The sequence below is a fragment of the Equus asinus genome, chromosome 21, assembly GCF_041296235.1.
Source record: "Equus asinus isolate D_3611 breed Donkey chromosome 21, EquAss-T2T_v2, whole genome shotgun sequence".
Taxonomy (NCBI): Eukaryota; Metazoa; Chordata; class Mammalia; order Perissodactyla; family Equidae; genus Equus; species Equus asinus.
In genome coordinates, this window is record NC_091810.1 from 63,615,975 (window position 1) to 63,639,525 (window position 23,551).

The 23,551-nt window shown below is 42.0% G+C and overlaps 1 protein-coding gene across 1 annotated transcript in view; it reads right to left on the minus strand.

Moving 5' to 3' along the window:
• Window positions 1-16,124: 16,124 nt before the first annotated feature.
• The window catches only part of GPD1L (glycerol-3-phosphate dehydrogenase 1 like), a 68,620-nt gene continuing 61,193 nt past the window's right edge, over window positions 16,125-23,551 (minus strand). The window contains exon 8 of the mRNA XM_070492547.1: window positions 16,125-16,665. Within this exon, the coding sequence (XP_070348648.1) occupies window positions 16,653-16,665 (13 nt within the window). The 3' untranslated portion in view covers window positions 16,125-16,652. The remainder of the gene's footprint in view (window positions 16,666-23,551) is intronic.

Below are 23,551 nucleotides of genomic sequence, written 5' to 3' on the forward strand. Positions count from 1 at the left end.
CTCTAAGGCGTGCTTTCTTGGAGGATTTGGTCATAAAGGCTGCTCTTTCCCTCCTCCACTGGGTGACAAGGAATGTGGCCAGAGCCCTGAGAAATGGGCCCAAGAGAGGGCTTGGATTACTTTACAGACCCAATTCTGACAATATAACTACAGGTTTGCATGTAAGTTATGGAGACATGTTTAAAGGAACAAACCCAGCACTCTTAGCAATAAATGGGATTCATTTCATTCTGGAAGTTTCTGCTCTGAGAAGGTGTGAAGTTCCAAGCTATATGATCCTTGATGGGTGCAATTAACCCACATATGTTTCTCAGAACAACTTCTTTGGTTGAACACTTCAGCTTTTGAATACCAACTTTGGCCCTAAAAAACAAGAAACCGCTTGAGATCATCTGAATAAAATCTAGATTTTTTTGGCCAGATATTCAAAACCTTCCATAATCTGGCTCCTGCTAAAAATTACAGCCTCCATCTCCACTACCAATTTCAACTTTGACAAGTAGAATTTAAAATAATGTTTTAAATACTTTCCAATACTTTCTTTTTTACCTTTGGTATTTTCCTAGGTAGTACATTATGGACCATTTTTGTTTTCTTCTTCATGCTTTCCTGTATTTGAGGAAACCTAGTAAACATTATTGTGGGGGAAATAAAATTCTTGCCTCTATAGGGGGATCCTCTCAAACCTGTCGAGGCTGCTGGAATTCTCCAGTGGGAAGGAACATACTGCCGTGCAATGCTGTCCATCTTCCATCGCCGGACAGTTACCACCCTGAGAAGGTTCCTACATTAAACTGAATCTGCCTCTCCCTTGCCCAGAAGAGCAGTTCTGGGCTCTGGACCAACATGCACAATTCTACTCCCCACGACTGCCCTCGCTGTTTTAAAATTGCTGCCAAGTTCATCCCACACGTTCAGCCCAAGCTTTTTGTTGCCAAATTAATCATATCCAGGATCCACCATCCTGGTTGTCTTCCTCAAGACGGATCTTAATTTTAAATGTTCCCTCTGACAGTGGGATGCCTGTATTCCAGTTAGTGTTTCTTCATTCCTTCATCAATGATGCATTGAGCATCAATTGTGGGCCAGGCACTGGGATCTAAGAGAGGGCAAGGGGGCCCAATCCCTGCCTCACAGAGCTTACAGTGACTCAAAGGAGATAGGGACATGCAGAGTACCAGGGGCTGCTATTATTTCTCAAGATCATGACTCCTTTTCCCTGCTCATACAGCGTAAAACTGTATTACCTTACTTGGTTTCTACAACAAACCTTTTTCCCAGGAACTGGGACAATGCCAGGCACCTGTCAGGATCTGTGTGGGTTTATTTATTTTATACTTAAATACAGCAGCAGTTTCCATTTTATCTTGTTGGTTTCACCTCAGCATTCTGATCGGTGGAAATCACCTAAATATTGTTCATACAATCTTTTTTTATTTGCCAGTCCTCCCAGTTTAGGGTCATCTGCAAAGTTAATAAGCATGACTTTTAAGGTTTTTGTTTTAAAATTAGTAGTTGATTTTACAAAATGTGGATGAAGCAATCAACAGTTCCCTGTGAAATACCACACTGATGCAAAGATCCTCAATAAAGTATCTGAATGAATGAATATGTGCTTTTCTCTGACATTCCCCCCACGCCCCCCCCCCCCCCCCAGGAAGATGAGCCCTGAGCTAACATCTGCCAATCCTCCTCTTTTTCTGAGGAAGACTGGCCCTGAGCTAACATCTGTGCCCATCTTCCTCTACTTTATATGTGGGACGCCTACCACAGCATGGCTTGCCACACGGTGCCATGTCCATACCTGGGATCCGAACCAGCGAATCCCGGGCTGCCGAAGGGAAATGTGCGCGCTTAACCACTGCGTCACCTGGCCGGCCCCTCTCTGACATTTTAGAAAATCTCCTTTTCTAAAATCTCTTCATTTGCTATTTTCCAAATCAGTTGATTACTTTTTCCAAAGAGTCCTGGCACTTCGATGTAACTAGACTGGGTGTTGCATCTCAGACATACTTAATAACATAAATGTGCTACAAAGAACTTTAATAATGTACGTACATCAACCCAAATATCTGTTTTTTGGTGCATTGCTCAAATTACCACATCTCCGCTGATCCCCGCCTCACTACGTTAGAAAGGAAAATTGGGTCATTGGAACGTAATGTCCGATTTACCTTTCTTTGTAAGTGTCAAAAAAGAATAACCTTTAATAAAAGTCTAAGGTCAACAAAGACATCTGCTAAACCATTTTGTTAGCCATTTTATAGCCCTGGACAACTCAGGAAGATTCTATTTTTATGCTCATTGTTGAGAGCATCAGGCATCAACAGGAAAGCAAATCCTACTGAGTGAGATCAGATAATCCCAGACAATGGGTCCTCCCGCCACTCCACAAAGCTTCTGGTTGAGCCTGCAGAGTTAGGGGTCTCCTCCCAACACTGGGGCAACTTCTCGTGCTTCCAAGTGCTTCACAGAGCAGAGACCAGCGGCAGATCAAGGGGCAGGGGTAATCCAGCCCCCTCTGATTTATGCGGGGAGCTAACATTCAGTGATGTAAGACAGGGAAATAAAAACAGTTTCTGCTTGTGCTGACACAGGCCATGCCTTGGAGTTGGGTAGGCGTACCTGTGTGTGTGTGTGTGTGTGTGTGTGCACGCATGTGAACTCCTCATAGTCAGACCTTTCATTGCCCAGTACTTTTGGGGTATGCAGTGTTTGGCAGGTAAAATTCTGAAACCAAATGTTGCTTCTCGTCTTGCTATTTATAGAGACTGACAGATTTTTGTTTTTTATTATCTAAATTAAAAACCCTTTATGCCTTCCAAGAAGTTTATGGACCCTCACACACTGCTGTGTGAGGGAATGGTCTGGTTTAGTCACCTTAGATGGCAAGCACTCTGGAAATACTTACAGGAATTAGGTGTGTACATGTGTACCCCTAGCGCAGCACTCCCCGCTCCTGGGCACATGCCTCAGAGAAACTCATTCCCAGTCCGTGAGGACACATGGAGAAGCACATTTATTGCAGCACTTATGTGAGATAGAGGGGTCGTGTCTGTTCATCACTAGGGGAGTAGAAAAGTAAATTGTTAAAGCGAGGCAGACCACAGAATTCTTGGATCAGCCAACATCAATAAACTAGAGGTACATACAATAATATAGACAGATCTTGAAAATATGGTGTGGAATGATACAATTTTAAAAATAGACAGAGATCTAAAACAGTTCTACTCAAAGTGTGGCCCGCTGGCCAGCAGCCTCAGCATCCCCAGGGAACCCGTAACAAACGTAGGACCTCAGACCCACCCAGAACTGCAGAATCAGAGTGTCTGGGGGTGGGGCCCAGGAATCTGTGTTTTCTCTGGGTGATTCTGATGCAGCTAAAGTTGGAATACTGTTTATATGCCCTTCAAATGCATGCATAGATTAAACAATTCTCTGTATTTTTCAAAGGTAAGTTTATATCCAAGGAAATACTACACATTACACTGAGTGCTCTTGGGGAGAAGCATGGAACAGAGATGAAGGGAAAATACAATGAAATAAAATAAATACAAGAGCGAGGCATGGCCCAGACAGCAGATGATAATAAATGATAAACTGAATATTATGTGTAACTTAATTCTGTAACTGAGGTTAAAAGTATTTGGTTCAGAAAGTTCCAAAAGAAAACAAGTGAGAAGGACCACAAACACAGGAAATCTTTTTTTTGCCCTGTATTTTAAGTCCACTGCCTGCTCCAGCCAGCAGAGGTATACTCGGTGAGTTGAACTGTTTATTCCTGTGTATGAGTCCAAGATCAGTTCCTCCTGCTCCCACTAAGCAAATATTTAAATAATATCCGTTTGAGCGGATACCAAACGATCAGCCTGCCCAACATGTCCACATATTTTATTCTGGCCCTGAAAGGATTATTCTAAGAGACCCATGAAGCAGGTGAGAGGCCACAGTTGGAAGAAAAAACACCCCTTCTCCAGCAACTATTTAGCCCACAGATTACATAAGGCCTGGCCAGAAAATCAGATCTGAGGAGCCCTTGACCCACCCAACAGGAAAGCTGAAATGACCACAAAAAGGGCAACTTCTCTCCTAGTTTTCTTTCTCTTTTGTTTGAGAATCTTATTTCTGATTGTTGGGAAAAGCAGCTCAGTGATTTCCTTGGCTGAGCCCTTAAGCAGTGTGTAGCTAAGAGGCCAGAAGATTGGAGGCACCTCCCAGCGTAGTGGTGAACAGGCGGTGCTCTGCTGACGAGGGCACACCAACCCTGCTTATCTGGACCCCTCAGTGATGGGGAGGCTGAGTGGCTGGCTCCAATGGTTGATGGTAAAAGGTCTGTAGGCTGGGAGGGGAGGAGGCTGGTTCTCCCTGGGTTCTGCAGAGGGAGATCACGTTACTTATCATCCATTCTAAATGCAAGGACATTCTACATTGATAACAGTACTATTATCTAATCCACAGACTTTATTCAAATTTCACTACATGACTCACTAATGTTCTTTTTTTCCACCCAGGATCTACTCCCATCCTATGCATTGCATTTAGTTGTGATTTGTCTTTAGTCTCCTTTAATCTAGAATAGTCTCTTGTCTTTCATGACCTTGACATTTTTCAAGAGTATAGACCAGTTATTTATTTATTTATTTTTTGAGGAAGATTAGCCTTGAACTAACATCTGCCACCAATCCTCCTCTTTTTGCTGAGGAAGACTGGCCCTGAGCTAACATCCGTGCCCATCTTTATTTTATATGTGGGATGCCTGCCACAGCATGAGTTGACAAGCAGTGCCGTGTCCGCACCCAGGATCCGAACCGGCGAACCCTGAGCCGATGAAGTGGAACATGCGAACTCAACCTCTGTGCCACCAGGCCAGCCCCAGTTATGTTGTTAAATGTCCCTCAGTTTGGGTTTGTCTGATGTTTCTTAGTGATTAGATTCAGTTTGTGTATTTTTGGCAAGAATACCACAGAAATACCATTGTGTCCTTCTCAGCACATCATATCAGGAGGCACATAATGTTTGTCTCATTAGTGATGATGTTAACCGTGGTCACTGGGTTGAGCGTCTGCCAGATTTCTCCACTATAAAGTAACTATTACTTCCCTTTGTAATTATAATAATCTTTTAGGGAAATACTTTGAAACTTTGTAAATATAAAATGGGTATTTTGAGTGTTAAAGACGATACTGATGCTTAAACTGGGGTAACAGGAGTAGACCAGGATTACTCCGGCAAAATTAGGACATATGGTCACCCTAGTTCTGAAGGACTTTTGTGACTTCCTCGGATAATGGCCACATTGCTCCCAGCTGCAGTTCATAGGTCACACCTGTGGTGGGGGCTTTTCTGAGCCACCCTCTTCCCTGCCCCCAATTTACCTTGTAGAGATGTCCATCAAAGACTTGTAATGCTTAAGTGCACCTCTGACTCCCTGTCTCTCTCTGTCTCAGGCTGAGAGCTCCTTGAAGGCAAGGACCTCATCGTTTCGTCTTTCTCTTCTAGTACCTTACTTGGAACTAATATAGGAGAGGTACTTCCTAACCATTTGAATTTATACTGGTCTTCTCTGAACCTTGGTTTTCTCATCTTTTGCAAAGATGGATAGTGAACTTTGCTGAGTTGTCCTTAAAGATCTACTATAATGAGATTTTATAAGTGAAAGTGCTTTGTAAGCTGGAAAGTGCCAGAGGACTTCAAGGCATTGCTATTTGGAGCTAAGAAAGGCCCAGAGATCAATGAGCGTGGCTGGGCCTCCTCTCACACTCAGTTGTGGGCAACTCAGACTCAGACCTGAAATCAGCTTGTCCACTCCATACTCCTAAGGGTAGTTCCTGTGGCTGTCTTGTTTGTCTCAGTAGCCTCCGGGCCTAGCACAGATCACAACCAGAGGTGCTCAGTACGTGTTTTGGAAGAATAACTGCATGAATGGGCGAATCTAGCCCTTTTCCTTCTTAGTGTCCAATCCTCCTAAAAGAAATTTAAGAATTGGCATTCCATCTGAGAGCGTATTGGGTAACCATTCAAAAAGAATGCTCATGAAGAGACCTATAATAAGTAAAGAGATTGGATTAGTAAAAAAAAAAAAAAAAAAAAACAAAAACTACCCACAAAGAGAGTCTCAGAGCCAGAAGGGTTCACTGGTGAATTATACCACACATTTGAAGAAGAATGAATTCTTCACAAACTTTTCCAAAAAATAGATGTGGAGGGAACACTTCCCAACTCATTCTTTGATGCTAGTATTACACTCATACCAAACCAGAGACATCATAAAAAAACGACCGACCAATATCTCTTATGAATATAGATTTTTTAAATCCTCAGCAAAATACTAGTAAGCATAATCCAGCAATGTCTAAGAAGAATTATGCACCATGTCCAAGTGGGATTTATCCTAGGAATGCAGCGTTGGCAACAAGTGAAAATCAATCAGTGTAATACACCACATAAATAGGATAAAGGGAAAAAAGCCACATGATGATCCCAACAGACACAGAAAAGGCATTTGACAAAAGCCAACACCCCTTCATGACAAAAACACTCAACAAACTGGGATTAGAAGGAAGCCTCCTAAACCTGATGAAAACAAAACAAAACAAACCTAAGCCAACATCATCCGTAATGGTAGAAGACACAAGGCTTTCTTCCCAAGATCAGGAACAAGAAAGAATGTCTACTCTCACCATTTCTATTCAACATTCAACTAACTGACAAGACAATTAGGCAAGAAAATGAAATAAAAGTCATCCGGATTGGAAAGGAAGACCTAAGCTGTACGTCATCTCTTTGCAGATGACACGATCGTATATATATATATAAAATCATAAAGGATTCACTAAAAATTATTAGAATTAATAAGCAAGTTTAGCAAGGTTGCAGGATACAAAGTCCATATGCAAAAATCAATTATATTTCTATGCACTAGCCATGAACAATCTGAAAATGAAATTAGGAAAAAATTCTATTTATGATAGCATCAAAAATAATAAAATAGTATTAATTTAACATAAGAAGTGCAAGACTGGTACACTCAAACTACAAAACACTGCTGAAAGAAATCAATGAAGACTAAGTAAGTGGAAAGATATTCCACGACTAGGGATTGGAAGACTTAATATCGTTAGGATGGCATACTTTCCAAACTGAGCCACGCATTTGATGCAGTCCCTATCAAAATCCCAGGCAGCATTTTGGAAGAAATCAACAATCTGATCTTAAGAATCATATGGTAATTCAAGGGACCCAGAATAACCAAAACAACCTCGAAAAGGAAGAACTAGGCTAGAGAATTCACATTCCCTATTGCAAAACTTTCTATAAAGCTACGGTCGTCCAGACAGTGTGGAACTAGTATAAGGACAGCCATATAGACCAATGGAATAGGATTGAGAGTCCAGAAAGAAACTATACATCCATGGTCAATCGTTCTTAACAAGGGTGCCAAGACCATTCAAAGGGGCAAGAAGTCTCTTCCCACTGGATAGCCACACACAAAAGAATAAAGTTGGCCCCTACCTCACACCATATATGAAACTTAACTCAAAATGGATCAAAAGCCTAAATGTAAGAGCTAAAATTATAAAACTCTTAGAAGAACACATAGGCTTAAATCTTCATGACCTCGGAGTAGGCCTTGGTTTCTTAGATGTGATTTCAAAAGCACAAGCAACAAAAGAAAAAGCAGATAAATAGGAGTTCATCAAAATTAAAAACCTTTGTGCTTTAAGGATATAGTCAAGAAAAGGAAAAGAAAGCCCACTGAATGGGGGAAAGTATTTGCAAATCATGTTCTTGTATCTAGAATATATGAGGAGCACTTATAACTCAACAACAAAAAGGCAAATAATCCAATTTTAAAGTGAGCAAAAAATCTGAATATATATTTCTCTAGGAACATATACGAATGGCTATTAAGCATATGAAAATATGCCCAACGTGATTAGTCATCAGAGAAATGCAAATCAAAACCGCAATGAGATAGCACATCACACCCACTGGAATGGTTATAATCAAAGAGATAATAAGCGGTTTTGGTGAGGATGTGGCGAACTTGGAAGCTTTGTTCACTTGTGGTGGAAATGTAAAATGGTACCGTTGCCGTGGAGAATAGTGTAACAGTTCCTCAAAAAGTTAAACATAAAGTTACCACATGACCCAGCAGTTCCACTGCTAGGTGTACATCCAAGAAGATTAAAAACTTATGTCCACTCAAGAACCTGTACACGAATGTTCACAGCAGCGTTATTCATGACAGCCCCACAGTGGAAACAACCCAAATATCCGTCAGCTGATGGATGTGGTATAGCCATGCAATGGAATATCACTCAGCCATAAAAAGAAATGAAGCACTGATGCCTGCTACAACATGGATGGACCTTAAAAACCATTATGCTAAGTGAAATAAGCCAGATGCCAAAGGCCACACTTTGTAGGGTTCCATTTGTATGTAATGTCCAGAATAGGCAAATCCATAGAGACGGAAAGTAGATACAAGTGGTTGCCAGCAGCCAGGGGCAGGGGAGACTGGGGAGGGCCTGCTGACGGGTAGTTCCCATCTGGGGAGGCTGACCAACCTTCTCGGTTTGCCTGGGACGAGGGATTTCCCTGGGATGTGGTGAGTCTTTCAATGCTAAAGCTGGGACATTCCCACATAAACCAGGATGAACTGGTTGCCCTATTTCCTACCTGTGAATGAATGTGCTATACTAGATTGTCTCTAAGCTCCCTCCTAGCTCACAAATTCTTTGAGATTTTACTTATGAAAAAACAGTAACACATGCTCAAAAACAAAAACAAGAAAAGCCTGTTTTTCTTTCCCTGTCTGGTAAACGATACTCCCCGGGCAAGCTTGGCGTCCATCTCTCTTAGTTATTCCCAGGGTATCACAGCTGGCAGCAGGGTTCCCTGAGTGTAGGAGAACACGGGTACCACGTATCTAAAAAGTATCCCTGCTCAGTCTCTAACCCCAAACCAATTCAATCAGAACATCTGGATGTGGGACCCAGGCCACGAGAATTTTTAAAAAGCTGTCCAGGTGATTCAGATGTGCAGCCAGGTGTGAAAACCAGAGGCAGTGCCATCTGACAGCTGCTCAGCTCCTCTTTACCTTTACTTCCAGCCTGTACCAGCCCCTCCAAGGATTGGACCAAAGGCTGCTGAGAAATACAGGCTGAGCCGATCAGAGTCTCTCTCAGGAATTTGAACTAAGACATTTTGGGGGAAGCTTGAGACAGGCTTTAGCGGCCACGGTAGGTCACAGGTGGGGTGGTAGGGTGTTAGGGGAAAAGCAGAGGCCAAAAGATATTGAGGGAGACCAGGAAAACAGTGAGCAGAGAGGGGCCCAAGCAGATTATGCAAGACGTCACAGACCAGCTCCTGCTACAGCTACTGCTGGTTCTACCGTGCTTCCCTCCCAGGGTTTTCCCAATTCTAGTCTGTTGTGTTTTTATAATACACCCACTTTTCCTTAGCAGTAGAGTATATCGTATTTTCTAAAGATGGCTACAACAATATCTCCATCCCATGTGCTGTCCTCAACGTGACCTCACCACTTCCCCATTGGGAGGAGGCACAGAATTCCTTTTCCTTGAATATGGGCTGACCCTATGCTTAAACCTACAGAATGCAGCAGAAGTAACACCATGTGACTTCCAAGGTTGGGTCAGAAAAGCAATGCAGCTTCCATCTGTTTCTCTTGAGACCTTCACTCACTGAGATCTGAGCCACCATGTAGGAGAACTGACTACCCTGAGACCGCCATCTGAAGAGGTCATCAAGTGTATTGACAAGTGACAGTCCCAGCTGAGTCCAGCCATCCAATCATCCCCTCCAAGGCACCATATTGGATACTCCAGACAACCCGTCCACTGGCTGAGTAAAAGTGGGTGACCTTAATCAACACCATGAGGAGCAGGAGAATTGCTCAGCCTGAGCCCTGCCCACATTCTTGACCCACAGAATCCATGAGATATAATAAAATGGTTGCTGCTTAACCAACAAAGTTTGGGGTGGTTTGCTGCACAACAATAGTAACTGATAATCTAAGAAAATCTGTATTCCTTGTCATCAAAAGAGCTTGAGGAGCACAAAGAACTCTCTCTCTGAATCTGTCCTAACTCCTAACTCACCCTTGGTTTGGTTCTTACCAGGCCCCCAACCTCCAACCTCCCACCACCAAGAGGTGAATCTGCACTGTGGATAGGAATTGCTGATATCTTTCACAGTCAGAATGTTTCCTAAAAACTCACAGCATAATTATAAAGTAGTAAAAGAAAATATAAGCAATATATTTTCTAAATTGTGGTAAAATATACACAACATAAAACTTACCATTTTAACTCTTTTTAAATGTCCAGTTCAGTGGCGTCAAGTACATTCACATGGTTGTGCAACCACCACAACCATCCATCTCCAGAACTTTTCAATCTTGCAAACCTATATCCATTAATCTCCATTAAACAACAACTTCCAATTTCTTTCCATCCTTGGCCCCTGGCAACCACCATTCTACTTCCTATTTCTGAATGTGACTGCTCTAGTTACCTCATATAAGTGGAATCACATAGTATTTGTCTTGTTGTGTCTGGCTTATTTCTCTTAGCATAATGTCTTCAAGGTTCATCCGTGTTGTGGCATGTATCAGAATGTCCTTCCTTTTTAAGGATGAATAATGTTCCATTGCAAGTATAGTCCACATTTTGTTTATCCATTCATCCATCAATAGACACTTGGGTTGCTTCCATCTTTTGACTATTGTGAATAATGTTGCTATGAGCATGAGTGTACAAATATCTACTTTCAATTATTTTGGATACATACCCCAAAGTAGACTTGCTGGATCATTTGGTAATTCTATTTTTAGTTTTTTGAGGAATCATTGTACTGTTTTCCACAGCAGTTGCACCATTTTACGTCCCCACCAGCAATGCATAAGGCTTCCAGTGTCTCCACATCTCAGTAACATTTGTTATTTTCTGGTTCTTTTTTTTTTCTTAATAGCCATCCTAATGGATGGACAGTGTTATCTCATTGCGGTTTTGATGGGCATTTCTCTAATGATTAGCGATGTTAAGAATCTTTTCATGTGTTTATTGACCATTCATATATCTTCTTTGGAGAAACGGCTACTCAAGTCCTTTGCTCACAGGTTGTTTATTTTTTTTGTTGAGTTGTAGGAGTTCCTTATGAATTCTGGAATTAACCCCTTGATATATTTTCTCCCATTCTGTAGGTTGCCTATGAGCAATAGTAAAACAGCTGGGAAAGACTTTCTCAGCATGGTATCAAAACAGAAATTATAAAGGAAATAACAATGGACTTGACTACATAAAAATAAAACTGTTAGCTATGATAAAAATACCATAAACCAAATCAAAAGTCAAATGACACGGGAAAAATTGTTTTGCAATATATGGCAATGGATTTCTTAACATATAGCAAGTAAAATCCAATAAGCAAGAGATAAACCTCAATAAAATTAAACAGGGCAAAAGACCCAAATATGTGATTATAAAAGAAGAAACACATGATCCTTTCTACACATCAAAAATCTTGTGGAAGCAACACGGGCATTTCGCCTCTGAGTCCCACGGTTAGGGGACAATAAACACTTTCAACCCTGTCTGATTCCAGCCCCCCAAGTAAATGAACTCCTGAGCATTGCCTGTAAGTTGCTGACTACTTAATACAAGCAACTTTATCCCTGACTTTTGCAATGCTGCTGTCTGAAGACTGGCCACACTTTTGTAGAAATGATAACCCTGTACGAAAATTACTGGTTTTCAGTCATGAACATACCACTGTAAGTTCTATCAGCTTGGTAATTTTGCAGTGTGTGGTTTTAATGACCTGTTGTGTTTTTTATTTGATGAGTGGGTCCTTCTGAGTGACTCGTATTTCTTGCAAGTAAACGTCTTCCTTTTTCTAAATGCTGTTATCTCTGAGTCATCAATTCTCTGATAATCAATGAAACGCAAATTAAAATATCAGGATACCACTTTCACCTATTAAATGGGCCACGTTGTACTTTTCCACAATATTGCTCAATGCCAGCTAGATGGGCAGTAAGCTGGGCCCACCTACATGACTCAGGGCTTTTGGTTATATTTATTGAGAGCTTTTAAAATATACCCTTTAAACCCTGTAATTTTAGTACCTGCAATCCAACCAATGGATATAATTAAGTTGTAGATCCTAAAATTAAAAACAAACACAAAATGTTATCAACTTACAAATAAATACATTTTCTAAGAATATTTCATACTAGAGGAAAATACTCTTGATTTAACTAAGATGAAAAAAGTGGGATCACGTAGGGTGATCAAAATCTTGACAACAAAATCATGTATATTGCATTTTAAAAACTGAGAAGTAAAAGAAAACATTTTAATTACCACCCCTTCCCTTTCTTTAAGGAAAAAATTGTTCTATTCTTCTGCCATTTAAGAACAGAGAACACTAAAACTTATTAAGTTCAATTACTTTGTAATTATATATAATGTTCTGTATTAAGGTCAGGTAAGGTGGCTGGGCCTGAACGCGCTGGTTAGGAATGAAGAAAAGAAGCAAGACAGGGAAAGAGAGATGGCACATTATAGGGGAGACAGGCGGAGAGACAGACAGATGGAAAGACTTAGCATCTTAGGCAGACTGATCAAAGGAAAGCAGTCCATAGGGCACTGTTACATTTCCTCTCTCTCTCTCTCTCATACGCATGCACACACACACATACACACACAACACACTCCAAGCTGTTGTTCGAGAAGGCTCTGTAATAGAAACCAAGAAAGAAGTGAGCCCTCTGAACCGACAAGAACAAGGACTCTTCTGCAGATACGTGTACTAAAGTGAAAGAAATGATGTTCACATCAAATCTTTGTCACAGAACACGTGCAGAAGCAGCAGGCTGGGGTGTGCAAAGGACATCAGAGACGTCTCAGAAGTGGTAGTGTGTTGTTCTGGAGGGAAGACAAATCTCGTGCAAATGGCCCAACAGCTTTCTATGGAAATCACCGGCAAACATCATGCATGCGCTCCCACCTCCAGGAGGCAGGGACGTGAAGCTCAGGTTACTGAATAATTCATTGGAGTTCTAATTTAAAAGAATGAAACGAGTTTAAAAAAATTAAAAGGGCAGAGTAGGAGAGTAGGCAAGGACTGGCTGAAGGAACAGAACAGGCTGTTATTTACAAAGGACACACACACACAGGTGTGGACCTGTAACGTGATCAGAGAGGCAGTGTACCAGCAAATTAAGCAACAGTCCTTAGCAAACATCAAAAACAGGAGTAATTGCCAACGGCAGGCCCCAGGTACTACACCGCTGAGCAAGCTCTGCCGGCTTCTGTTGATACAGAACTGGCCTGTGGAAAGATCTTTGAAACGCTGGGTCAGACGAGGTCTGTCCTCTCAGACTGAGATCATACCTTGAATTGCCCAGGTTTGAGAAGTCTTCACTGGATTAAAAACCTCTAAGGAATCTGCTTTAAATTATAGGAAATTAATTATTTAATTATTTATTTAATATTAAAATATTTAATTCCCAGAGTTGGAATGAGGGAAGCGTCATGAACCTGGAAGATTGAGCACTTGGTATCTGGAGAATAAAGCAGGGTTCCTTGGCCGAGTACGAGAGAAATAGATCAAGTTCACAGCTTAGCAATCGCCTGCCTGTGGCGAGAACCCAGGAAGCTACCTGACACCTGTAAGCACCCTGCTTGGTGTGGATTTCAGCAACCTCAGGGCCTTGGATTCTTGTGCTGTCATTCCTTTCAATCAGTCAAGGTGGCACAAGCTCTGAGGTGGCTGAAAATAACTTAGACCGTTCTGAGGCCCTCGCGCTCATATCTGTGAGCTGGATAATGGCAGGATGCACAGAACAAACATATCTTCCTTCCTCCTCCCTCCTGTTTCCTTTAACTCCAAAAAGTGGCCTCAGCCAGAGTGCCTGGGCATTGCAGTGACACCATCTGAGACAGATGGAGGGCAGGACTGTCAATGACAAGGAGGCATCGACAAAACCCCAGTCAAGTGAGAAAACCTTTTGTGCACGTGAAAGGTGGAGGCTGGACTGCCCATCCCGACCCGTGAGACGGTTATTGGAGCTCTTGCCATGAGATCCCAATGACACGACTGGGGACATAAACACACCTTAGGACGCCATGCGTGGAAGGAAATCCTCGGGGAGCTGAGAAGAAGGGAGGGAAACAGATGTGACGACTTGTTGCTGCCACAGCTTCTTTAGCAAAGATAAGATCAGGATTGGGTTTATTTAAAAAGAGACAAATCCTCGTGTCTACCCAAGATGTTTGTTCTTACTGTATTTAATCTGTTGGCAGGAGCGAGGAAGAAGTTATTTTTGGGTAAACACTGCTTAAAGCAGTAGCCCGTCCTTGCAGAGCAAGTTTATAAACTGGGTACTGAAAAGGAACCAAGAAAAATTAGCACATCCTTGGCAGCACGCCCTCTGCAGGGGCTTCAGCTGTGTTTTCTTAGAAACAGACCGTCTTTGTCAACAGGGCTTCGAACACCCACTCAGAAAGGGAGGTCAGAGAGCAGAAGGTGTAACGGTCGTCACACTCCGATTCCTTAGAAAAGGGACGGACGGATCCTCCCTGGAGAGCCGTTCAGTCCGTTTTGCTAAACAGAACTGCAAACTTGGCGGCTTAAAACATGAATAAGTAGAATACAGATTCTTGTGCTCCAGTGGTTTGGTGGGCAGGTCATCGCGTCGTTCAAAGCCTTCCGGGTGGGTTCATGGTGGACTCAGGCTAAGAAAGAGCGGTGCAGGGCTTTCAAACTTTAAAGGGCATCTGCATCACCTGGGGAGCTCCTTCAGTGGCAGAGTTACTTCAGGCAGGTCTGGGGCGAACCTGCCCTTCTGAGGAGCCTGAGGGCGGCTCATGCCGTTGATCCAGGGTCTGTACCTAGGATAACAAGAGGCTTTAGGGCCGGCTCTTTAAGCACGGGGATTGGAACTAAGGATTCTCACCGATTAAGTACAATTCAAAGCCAGTGATAAACCTTTTCATCATTTTGGTCCAAAAAAATCTTTCTTTTCATGTGTGGGAAGAGGACAGGGGTAAGCAATCAGATCACATGAGCAGAAATCAGAAAACAGTTTTCGATTGCAGTTACATTTTTCAGTAAAACGTTACTTCAATTGATGACTCAGTAAACAAAATGTGGTGTAGCCCCCACAATGGAATATTATTTGGCCATAAAAAGGAATGACGTTCTGAATATATCACAACACGGAAAAACCTTGAACATACTATGCTAAGTGGAAGAAGTCACAAAAGACCACATATTATGATTTCATTTATAGGAAATGTCCAAATAGGCATATTTATAGGGACAGAAAATAGACTAGTGGTTGCTTAGGGCTGGAGGGGATGAGGGAAGAAAGAGGTGACAGCCAAAGGGTATGGGGTTTCAAAAACGTTCTAAAATTGACTTACTAAAAAACCATTGAATTGTACACTTTAAATGGGCAAACTGTATGATGTGTGAACTATATCCCAATAAAGCTGTTAAAAAAACTCCTGGAAGAAGATCTGTACAATACATATGAGCAACCACACATATAAAGAACATATAATATTCTTAATGTATTGCATATACGATATACATTATATTCTTTATGTACTACCTTTATATATTCTATAGAGATCATGTATAGAATGCATAATATAAAATATAAAGATTATATAAGGACTTGTTGGAGCAAGTTCATTTCAAAAAAAAAGACAAACAACCCAGCAGGAAAATAGACAGAGGAGATGCACAGACAATTCACAAAAGAGGAAGCCAGATGGGCCAATGAGCACATGGAAAGAGGCTCAACCTCTTTGAAAATCAGGGAAATAAACTTTAAAGTATCAACAAGATACCATTTCAGACCCATCAGATTGGCAAAAAATAATATGACAACACTAAGTGATGCCAAATGCGAAGATATGAGGAGTCTCATATTTTGCTAGTGGGAGAGTATATTGGTCCAAAATCTTTGGAGAGCAGTTTAAGAATAGTTTAGCAAATTTGGAGTGTGTATACCCCACGACTCGCTAGTATAGACATGTGAGGAAGTGTCGTCTATGTATACAGGAGGCATGCACAGAAACATTTTTCCATTATTTTCTGTATTAGGCAAAAACTTCAAACAACCTCTATGCCATCAATAGGGAAATGGATAACTATATTGGGGCTTATTCATATAATGGAGAACTAGACAACAGTTAAAAGTAAATGAATTTGAGCTACTATATGTAGTAAAAATATTTAAAATATGATTCACGTTATCCCCTAGAAATGAGACTAAAGAGAGCAAAGGTCCAGGAGACAGTCAAGTTGACAAATATACAGCTTGAACCTGGTACACCATCAATTCTGCCACATTGCACGGCAAAGCAAGTCACAAAGCCAAGCCCTGACTCAAGGGGCTGGGACACAGACTGCCTGTGAAGTCTCATGGCAAACGACACGCATTCAAGGAGGGGGGAATGTTGGGGCCGTGATGGAAATCTACCACATCACCATGTCCTTGCGCCATCTTGTCGTTATCGCTAGACAGGAACCAACTGGAAGAGAGCGCCTCCTAGACGTCAGCTCTGGGCTGCATGCTGGGACACACTGAGGTATCAGCAGCACCTTCCGGCTCAGGGAGATAGTCTAGTCGGGAAGATAGAGCATATGCACGAAAAGATCAGTAACATTCAACTTGGAGAGAGAACGGACCCACGCACTGAAGGAAAGCTAGGGCTTAGCAGCCAGTGGAGAAAAGGACGTTCTGGGAAGGAGAGGTGGCTTGGAGAAAGGTCGGTGGTAGCCATGTCTCTGTGTCTTTGTAAAATGGGACTAATGCCACCTGCCGTGAGACGAAACGTTTTGGGAAAGTGCCTGGCACCTAATAGCTTCTAAATAAATAACAGTCTAGAAACTTAGCTCTAATTCTGATGTCCCTGCACATCCCACTCACTCTCTCAGTTTCTACTGCACTGTCCTTTTGTTCCATACTCACTAGGTCCTCTGCATTACAGAGCCTTAGCACATGCTGTTCCCTTTACTTGGAACACTTCTCCCTCCCGTATTTAATTCTACTGCATCGTGATATATCGTTCATGAGTCACTTCCTGGGCCAGCCCCATGGCTGATGGTTAAGATTGTGCGCTGTGCTGCGGCAGCCCAGGGGTTTGCTGGTTTGAATCCTGGTGCGGACATGGCACCGCTCATCAGGCCATGCTGAGGCGGCATCCCAGATGCCACAACTAGAAGGACCCACAACTAAAAATATACAACTATGTACTGGGAAGCTTTGGGGAGAAAAAGGAAAAAAGAAAATCTTAAAAAAAAAGAGTCGCTTCCTCAGGAAAGCCCTCCCTGACTTCCCAGGCTGGGTCAGTGCCCTAGCCGCAAGCTTCCTTAGCACACTCTAGGCCCTCACTGTCGACTCGATGATGTTGGCTGAATAACCCTTGTGCAGTGCTGCCCTCAACTGATTACTCTGGGAACTGCAACAATTGATTTTAAACTGACTCCCAGTGGCTTTCACATTTTTGTGACTGCAGGATAAATGAGAATGGGGACCAACAGGTATGTAAAAAGGCGCTCAACCCCACTAGTTATCAGGGAAATGCAAATAAAAACCACAATAAGATATCACCCCACACTTAATGGGATGGCCATTATCGAAAAGACATTGTTGATGCGGATGTGGAGAAAAGGGAGACTTTGTGCATTGTTGGTGGGAATGTAAAGTGGTGTAGCCAATATGGCAAACAGCATGTAGGTTCCTCGAAAAGTTAAAAATAGAACTACTGGGGCAGGCCTGGTGGCATAATGGTTAAGTTCACGTGCTGCAATTCAGTGGCTTGGGGTTCACAAGTTCAGATCCTGGGCATGGACCTATACACCACTCATCAAGCCATGCTGTGGTGGCATTCCACATACAAAATAGAGGAAGATTGGCACAGATGTTAGCTCAGGGCCAATCTTCCTCACCAAAAAAAGAAAAGAAAAGAAAAGGAAAGAAAGAAAGAGAGAAAGAAATTAGAACTACCATATGATGCAGCAATTCCATTTCTGGGTATACATCCATAGGAAATGAAATCAGTATCTCAAAGAGGTATCTGTATTCCCACGTTCATTGCAGCATTATCTGCAATAGCCAAGATATGGAAACAACCTAAGTGTTTGTTGACGGATGAGTGGATAAAGAGGATGTGGTATATATATATATATATACAATTGAATATTACTCAATCATAAAAAAAGGGAAATCTTGCCATTTGTGACAACATGGATGAATCTGGAGGACATTATGCTGAGTGAAATAAGCCAGAGAGAGAAAGACAAATACTATATGATCTCACTTATGCGTGGAATCTAAAAAAGTCAAACTCACAGAAGCAGAGAGTGTAGCAGCGGTTGCCAGGGACGGGGGGAGGGGGAAATGGGGAGATGTTGGTCAAAGGGTATAAACTTTCAGTTATAAGATGAATAAGTCATGGGCATGTAACGTAATGCAGGGTGACTATAGTTAGTAACACTGTATTGTATGCTTGAAAGTTGCTGGAAGAATAGATCTTAAGTGTTCTCACCAATCACCACCATAAAAAACTGAATATGTAAGTGATAAATATGTTAACTAGATTAACTGTGGTAATCATTTCACTATATATATATATATCAAATCATCATGTTGTACACCTTAAAATATACAATTTTTATTTGTCAATTATACCTCAATAATGCTGGAAAGGAAATGAGAACAGGGCCCTTAATGAATAAATCCTATGGAAAGGGGTGCAAGATTTATAAATCTCCCAAAGAAATAAAATGCGAACTTCTGTCCAGGCGTATCCTGGACCCTTCAATCTTACCTCACCCACTGTTACCGTCCCCTCCCCTCCGTGCCTCACAGACACCACCTTCACACCACTGAATTCATATCATAACCGCCTCGCCCAACCACCACCTCTGTCCTCACTCCTTCTGATCTGTGGTCCAGAACGTTCTTTTGCCTCCTGGACGTCTTCCTAGGCAAGGTCCCAAGCAACTCAAACCAAATATGGATTTGTCTTTTCCTCTCCAGGGTCTTCCCATCTTGAAGTTCCCTAAGGTATTCAGGGAACTCTGAAAACCAAATTACATATTTTCGGACTTCTCAAGAAACCTCACACTATTTATAGATAAGAAAATTGAAGCCTAGAGAGTAACTTGTCACACAGGTCTGAAATTTGAATCCCCGCCTGACTCCAAAGTCCTGAAACTAGGTGTGGACTTGTTTTAAGGGGCCAGAAGCTTTTACACTTGAGGGGGTGAGGGAGGTGGGGTGGAGGGAGCAGTTTCTATAAGAAAAAGAATACAAATGTAACAAAGTTAGAGACAGGGCCTTAGAAAAGACTTGCAAGAAAGGGTCTTGCACCTTAAATTTCATTAGCTTCATGATAAAATGGCCTCTAAATGAAAATTACACCATCTCCGAAGACAACAGACCGGCAGACCCGAGGACAGATTAGGATGTGAAGAGGCTTTTTTCTTCCCATGACGGCCACCCTCCCTGCTGACGCTTCTTCGAAGCATGGACAGTCCCTCCTTTAGAAGTATTTCCCCAGGTACGTTCTGGAGTCTTTCCTGAGAGCAAAGTGCAGCAAGTAGGTGTTTTTGCTTTTGTCAGAATGTCAGCGTCAGAATGAGAGAGAGCAGACAGAAATGGAACAGGCAGGCCGAGTGGGTGTCCCGCATCAAGGAAGGGAAAGAGATCCGAAGCAGCAAAACCCAGTCAGATGTCTGAGTGGACACAGGCCAGAGCGGAAGTAAAACTGCTGGACGTCAACATTTGTGGTCAGTTTTGAGTTAAAAAGTCAAAATGAAGCCTGGGGGCCGGCCCCATGGCCGAGTGATTAAGTTCGCACGTTCTGCTCCGGTGGCCCAGGGTTGCACTGGTTCGGACATGGCACCGCTCATGAGGCCATGCTGAGGTGGCATCCTGCACGCCACAACTAGAAGGACCTACAGCTAGGATATACAACTATGTACTGGGGGGGCTTCGGTGAGAAGAAGAAAAAATGAAACCTGGACACTGGACAACTGCCTGGCACAAATTCACCTTAGTTCATAAGAAACGTGTGGATTTCTAAACACTTGACCAGAATGTCACAGGAACGATGATGCTATTTTTTTGCTGGCTGCCAACTGCCTCGGGAGCAGTCACTCCCAAAGAGTGACCTCTGGTGAACAGGAGGGTCACAGTTCACTGGAACCTGCAATTTCCTCAGACAAGCATCTTATCCCATTTCAGCTTGTTTTTTACAGGAGCCTTCTGGAGTTTTTATTTTTTTTAAGATTTTATTTTTTTCCTTTTTCTCCCCAAAGCCCCCCAGTACATAGCTGTATATTCTTTGTTGTGGGTACTTCTAGTTGTGGCATGTGGGACGCCGCCTCAGCGTGGTTTGTTTGATGAGCAGTGCCATGTCCGCGCCCAGGATTCGAACCAACGAAACACTGGACCGCCTGCAGTGGAGTGCGCGAACTTAACCACTCGGCCACGGGGCCAGCCCCGAGCCTTCTGGAGTTTTCCTTACACAGTGAATTTGTGGTTGGTATTACTATTATTATTATTATTATTATTAATGTTTCTTGTATCAACATTCCTTGTAAACAGCTCACTTACAGGATGCATTATGCGCCTATATAAACTTTCAGCACCACCAACTCTTACAACTATTAGTGAGGAGGCTGCTTTAACACAATTGTAGTTACGAATAACAAAATTTTACTTCCTACAGTGCAACTGGGAGGAGAGACTTCTAAATTCTTGATAAATACAAAATTGCACATATCTTGGATTTATTGGTTTGATTTGGGTCTCTATTATAAAGGAATCCCTCAGAGGTTATAAAAGTAACCAGGAAAAAAAAGTGAGGTCAGAAACGTACATTGCAGGCAGCCTCTTGCAGGCTAATTTGGTGGTGTCTTTTAAAATATAGAACACACATCCCTTTGAGCCAGCAATTCCACTTCTATGATTTTATCTTCTAGATTTACTCATATAAGTGAGCAAAGACACATGTGCAAAGATGTTCCCTGCAGCAATTATTGTAATAAGGGAAATACAGGAAACAACCTAAATACTCACCGGGAATAAATTATAGAAGTGTCATGTAATAAAAGGTGATGCAGATATTTAAAAGGATGTGAGAGATCCATATGTGTGGAGATGAAAGTTCTTCAGTATTAACACTATAAAAGAAAGTTTTAGAACAGTATTCTGTTTTAAAATGTAATACATGCTTGAACATAGTGCGTGTATGCACGTTTGCAGAAAGAACTGTTAGGAGTAACTGCACCGTCTACCCTTCCAGTCACCGTCTGATTTCACTCAACTGTGAACAGCCATTACTCAAAGGAAGTAATGTAGTCTAAAAGTTAAGAAGACAGACTCTTAGGCCAAATTTCCTGAGTTCAAATCCTGGCTTTATCAATTACTGTCCCTGGGATTTGGGCAAGTTCTTTAACCTCTTCGTACCTTAGTGTCCCCATCTGTATATGGAGATGATAAATTTTGAGGATTAAATAAATTTACATATGCAAAGTACTAGATTAGTGCTAAAAGAGCTTTGTTACTATTATTTTAACTTACAATTTAAAAAACTAGGCATTGGGAAACTAGGTTCGGGGAAATTGGGTGAAGGGGACACTCGATCTCTCTGTACTAACTTTGCATCTTCCTATGAATCTATAATTATTTCAAAGTAAAAAGTTTAAGAAAACGCAACTGTTGAAAAAAAAGCAACTGATATGAAAGACTGTCAAGACAATGTTAAGTGAAAAAAAGCAAGATGCAGAACAATGCGTGTGGTAAGCTCTATTTTGTGTAGAAAAATGGGGAAGGGAATAAGAATATGTATATACTTATGTAAAACGAAATTCTAGAAGAGCATGTTAGAAACTAATAACAGTGGCTACTTGGGAAATGGGCTTTCTGTTTGAACCAAGTGACTGTGTTACCCATTCAAAAGTCATTTAAAAATAAGTAAGAGCAAGAACTAAAAAGAATTGCAAATAACACGTATCATAGCATAAAAGCATTTCCAACAAGTCAAATATCACCAACTTGACAAATTACAGGGTGCATTAAGTTCCGTGATAAGGTACTTTTCCAGCAGCTCTATTTCACTCACAATGTGTAAAATTCAGAGACGTTTCACTCCTTAGTGTTTGAGGGGGAGCTTAAGAGCCATTCCTTTTGGCTTCAGCCAGACATATTTTTCAGAGATGACAGCTGGCATGTGGACTTATCTATAATCTGACATTTCTAATTAAAATCTTTTGAAACGAGGAAGATATCTTAATGCCATTCTAGTGTTAAAGAAAAACATGTTATAAATCTTGGAACTTACTGACATTAATTCTGGATAACAAGGGACAATTATATACACAAAGACTGGACTTAGCCAGAGTTAGTCCTGGAGAGGAGAGGAACAGACAGGCACACCACCAGGTGCACCCACCCACATTCCAACACGGCCTCCCACATCCAAACGAGGAATGCCAAAATAGACATTATGAAGCTATAGTGACCAATGGATAAACTTCCCCCAATCTCTTGACATTTCTGCAAGTTCCATCTCTTGTAACTCCTCAAACATCTTCTTAGTAACATCTTAAGGTAAGTTTTGCTAGCTGCTGTAACAAGCCCTCATTCTCAGTGGCATAACACGGTAACGACTCTTTTTATACCTATGTGACCGAGGGTAGGGGAATTTTCTTCACGTCGTCATGCAGGAATCCAGGCTGAGAGAGGCTCTACCAGCTTCAACATAGGGGCTTCCAGGTCCTCCTGGAGATTGATATCCAATCAGCACACAGAAGAGAGAATGAAGAATCAAACAGAACGCGGACCCTGGAAGCCACAGTTTTTCTTCCTTATGTCATTGGTGAGAACTCAGTCACCTCACTGCTGGGGAGGCTGACACATGTAGTTTGTGTATCTCAGGAAATAAGTGAAATAATTTAGTGAACACATAGCACTGTCTCTGCCACAAGCAGCTAATAATATAATTTTTCTCCTTTAATATGTTGATTTCCGGGCCAGCCCGGTAGTGCAGCGGTTAAGTGTGCATGTTCCGCTTCGGCGGCCCAGGGTTCCCCAGTTCAGATCCCGGGTGCAGACACGGCATCACTCGGCCTGCCATGCTGTGGTAGACGTCCCACATATAAAGTAGAGGAAGATGGGCACGGATGCTAGCTCAGGGCCAGTCTTCCTCAGCAAAAAGAGGAGGATTGGCAGCAGTTAGCTCAGGGCTAATCTTCCTCAAAGGAATAAAAAAAAATGTTGATTTCCTGCTTTTTCACTGACCTTAACAGTAGTCCTATGAGCTAGACTGCATACGTATTATTCCCACTTTCCATGAGGAAAATGAACTTCCACAGGAGGAGTTATGTGACTTAATGAACTGGGGAAGCAGGAGCTGGGACCGCGTCTGGCCCAGTATTGTGCCTCCCATCCTAACAAAGGTGGCATGGCTTGCTTCAGTAGCTTCAATCAATCTTA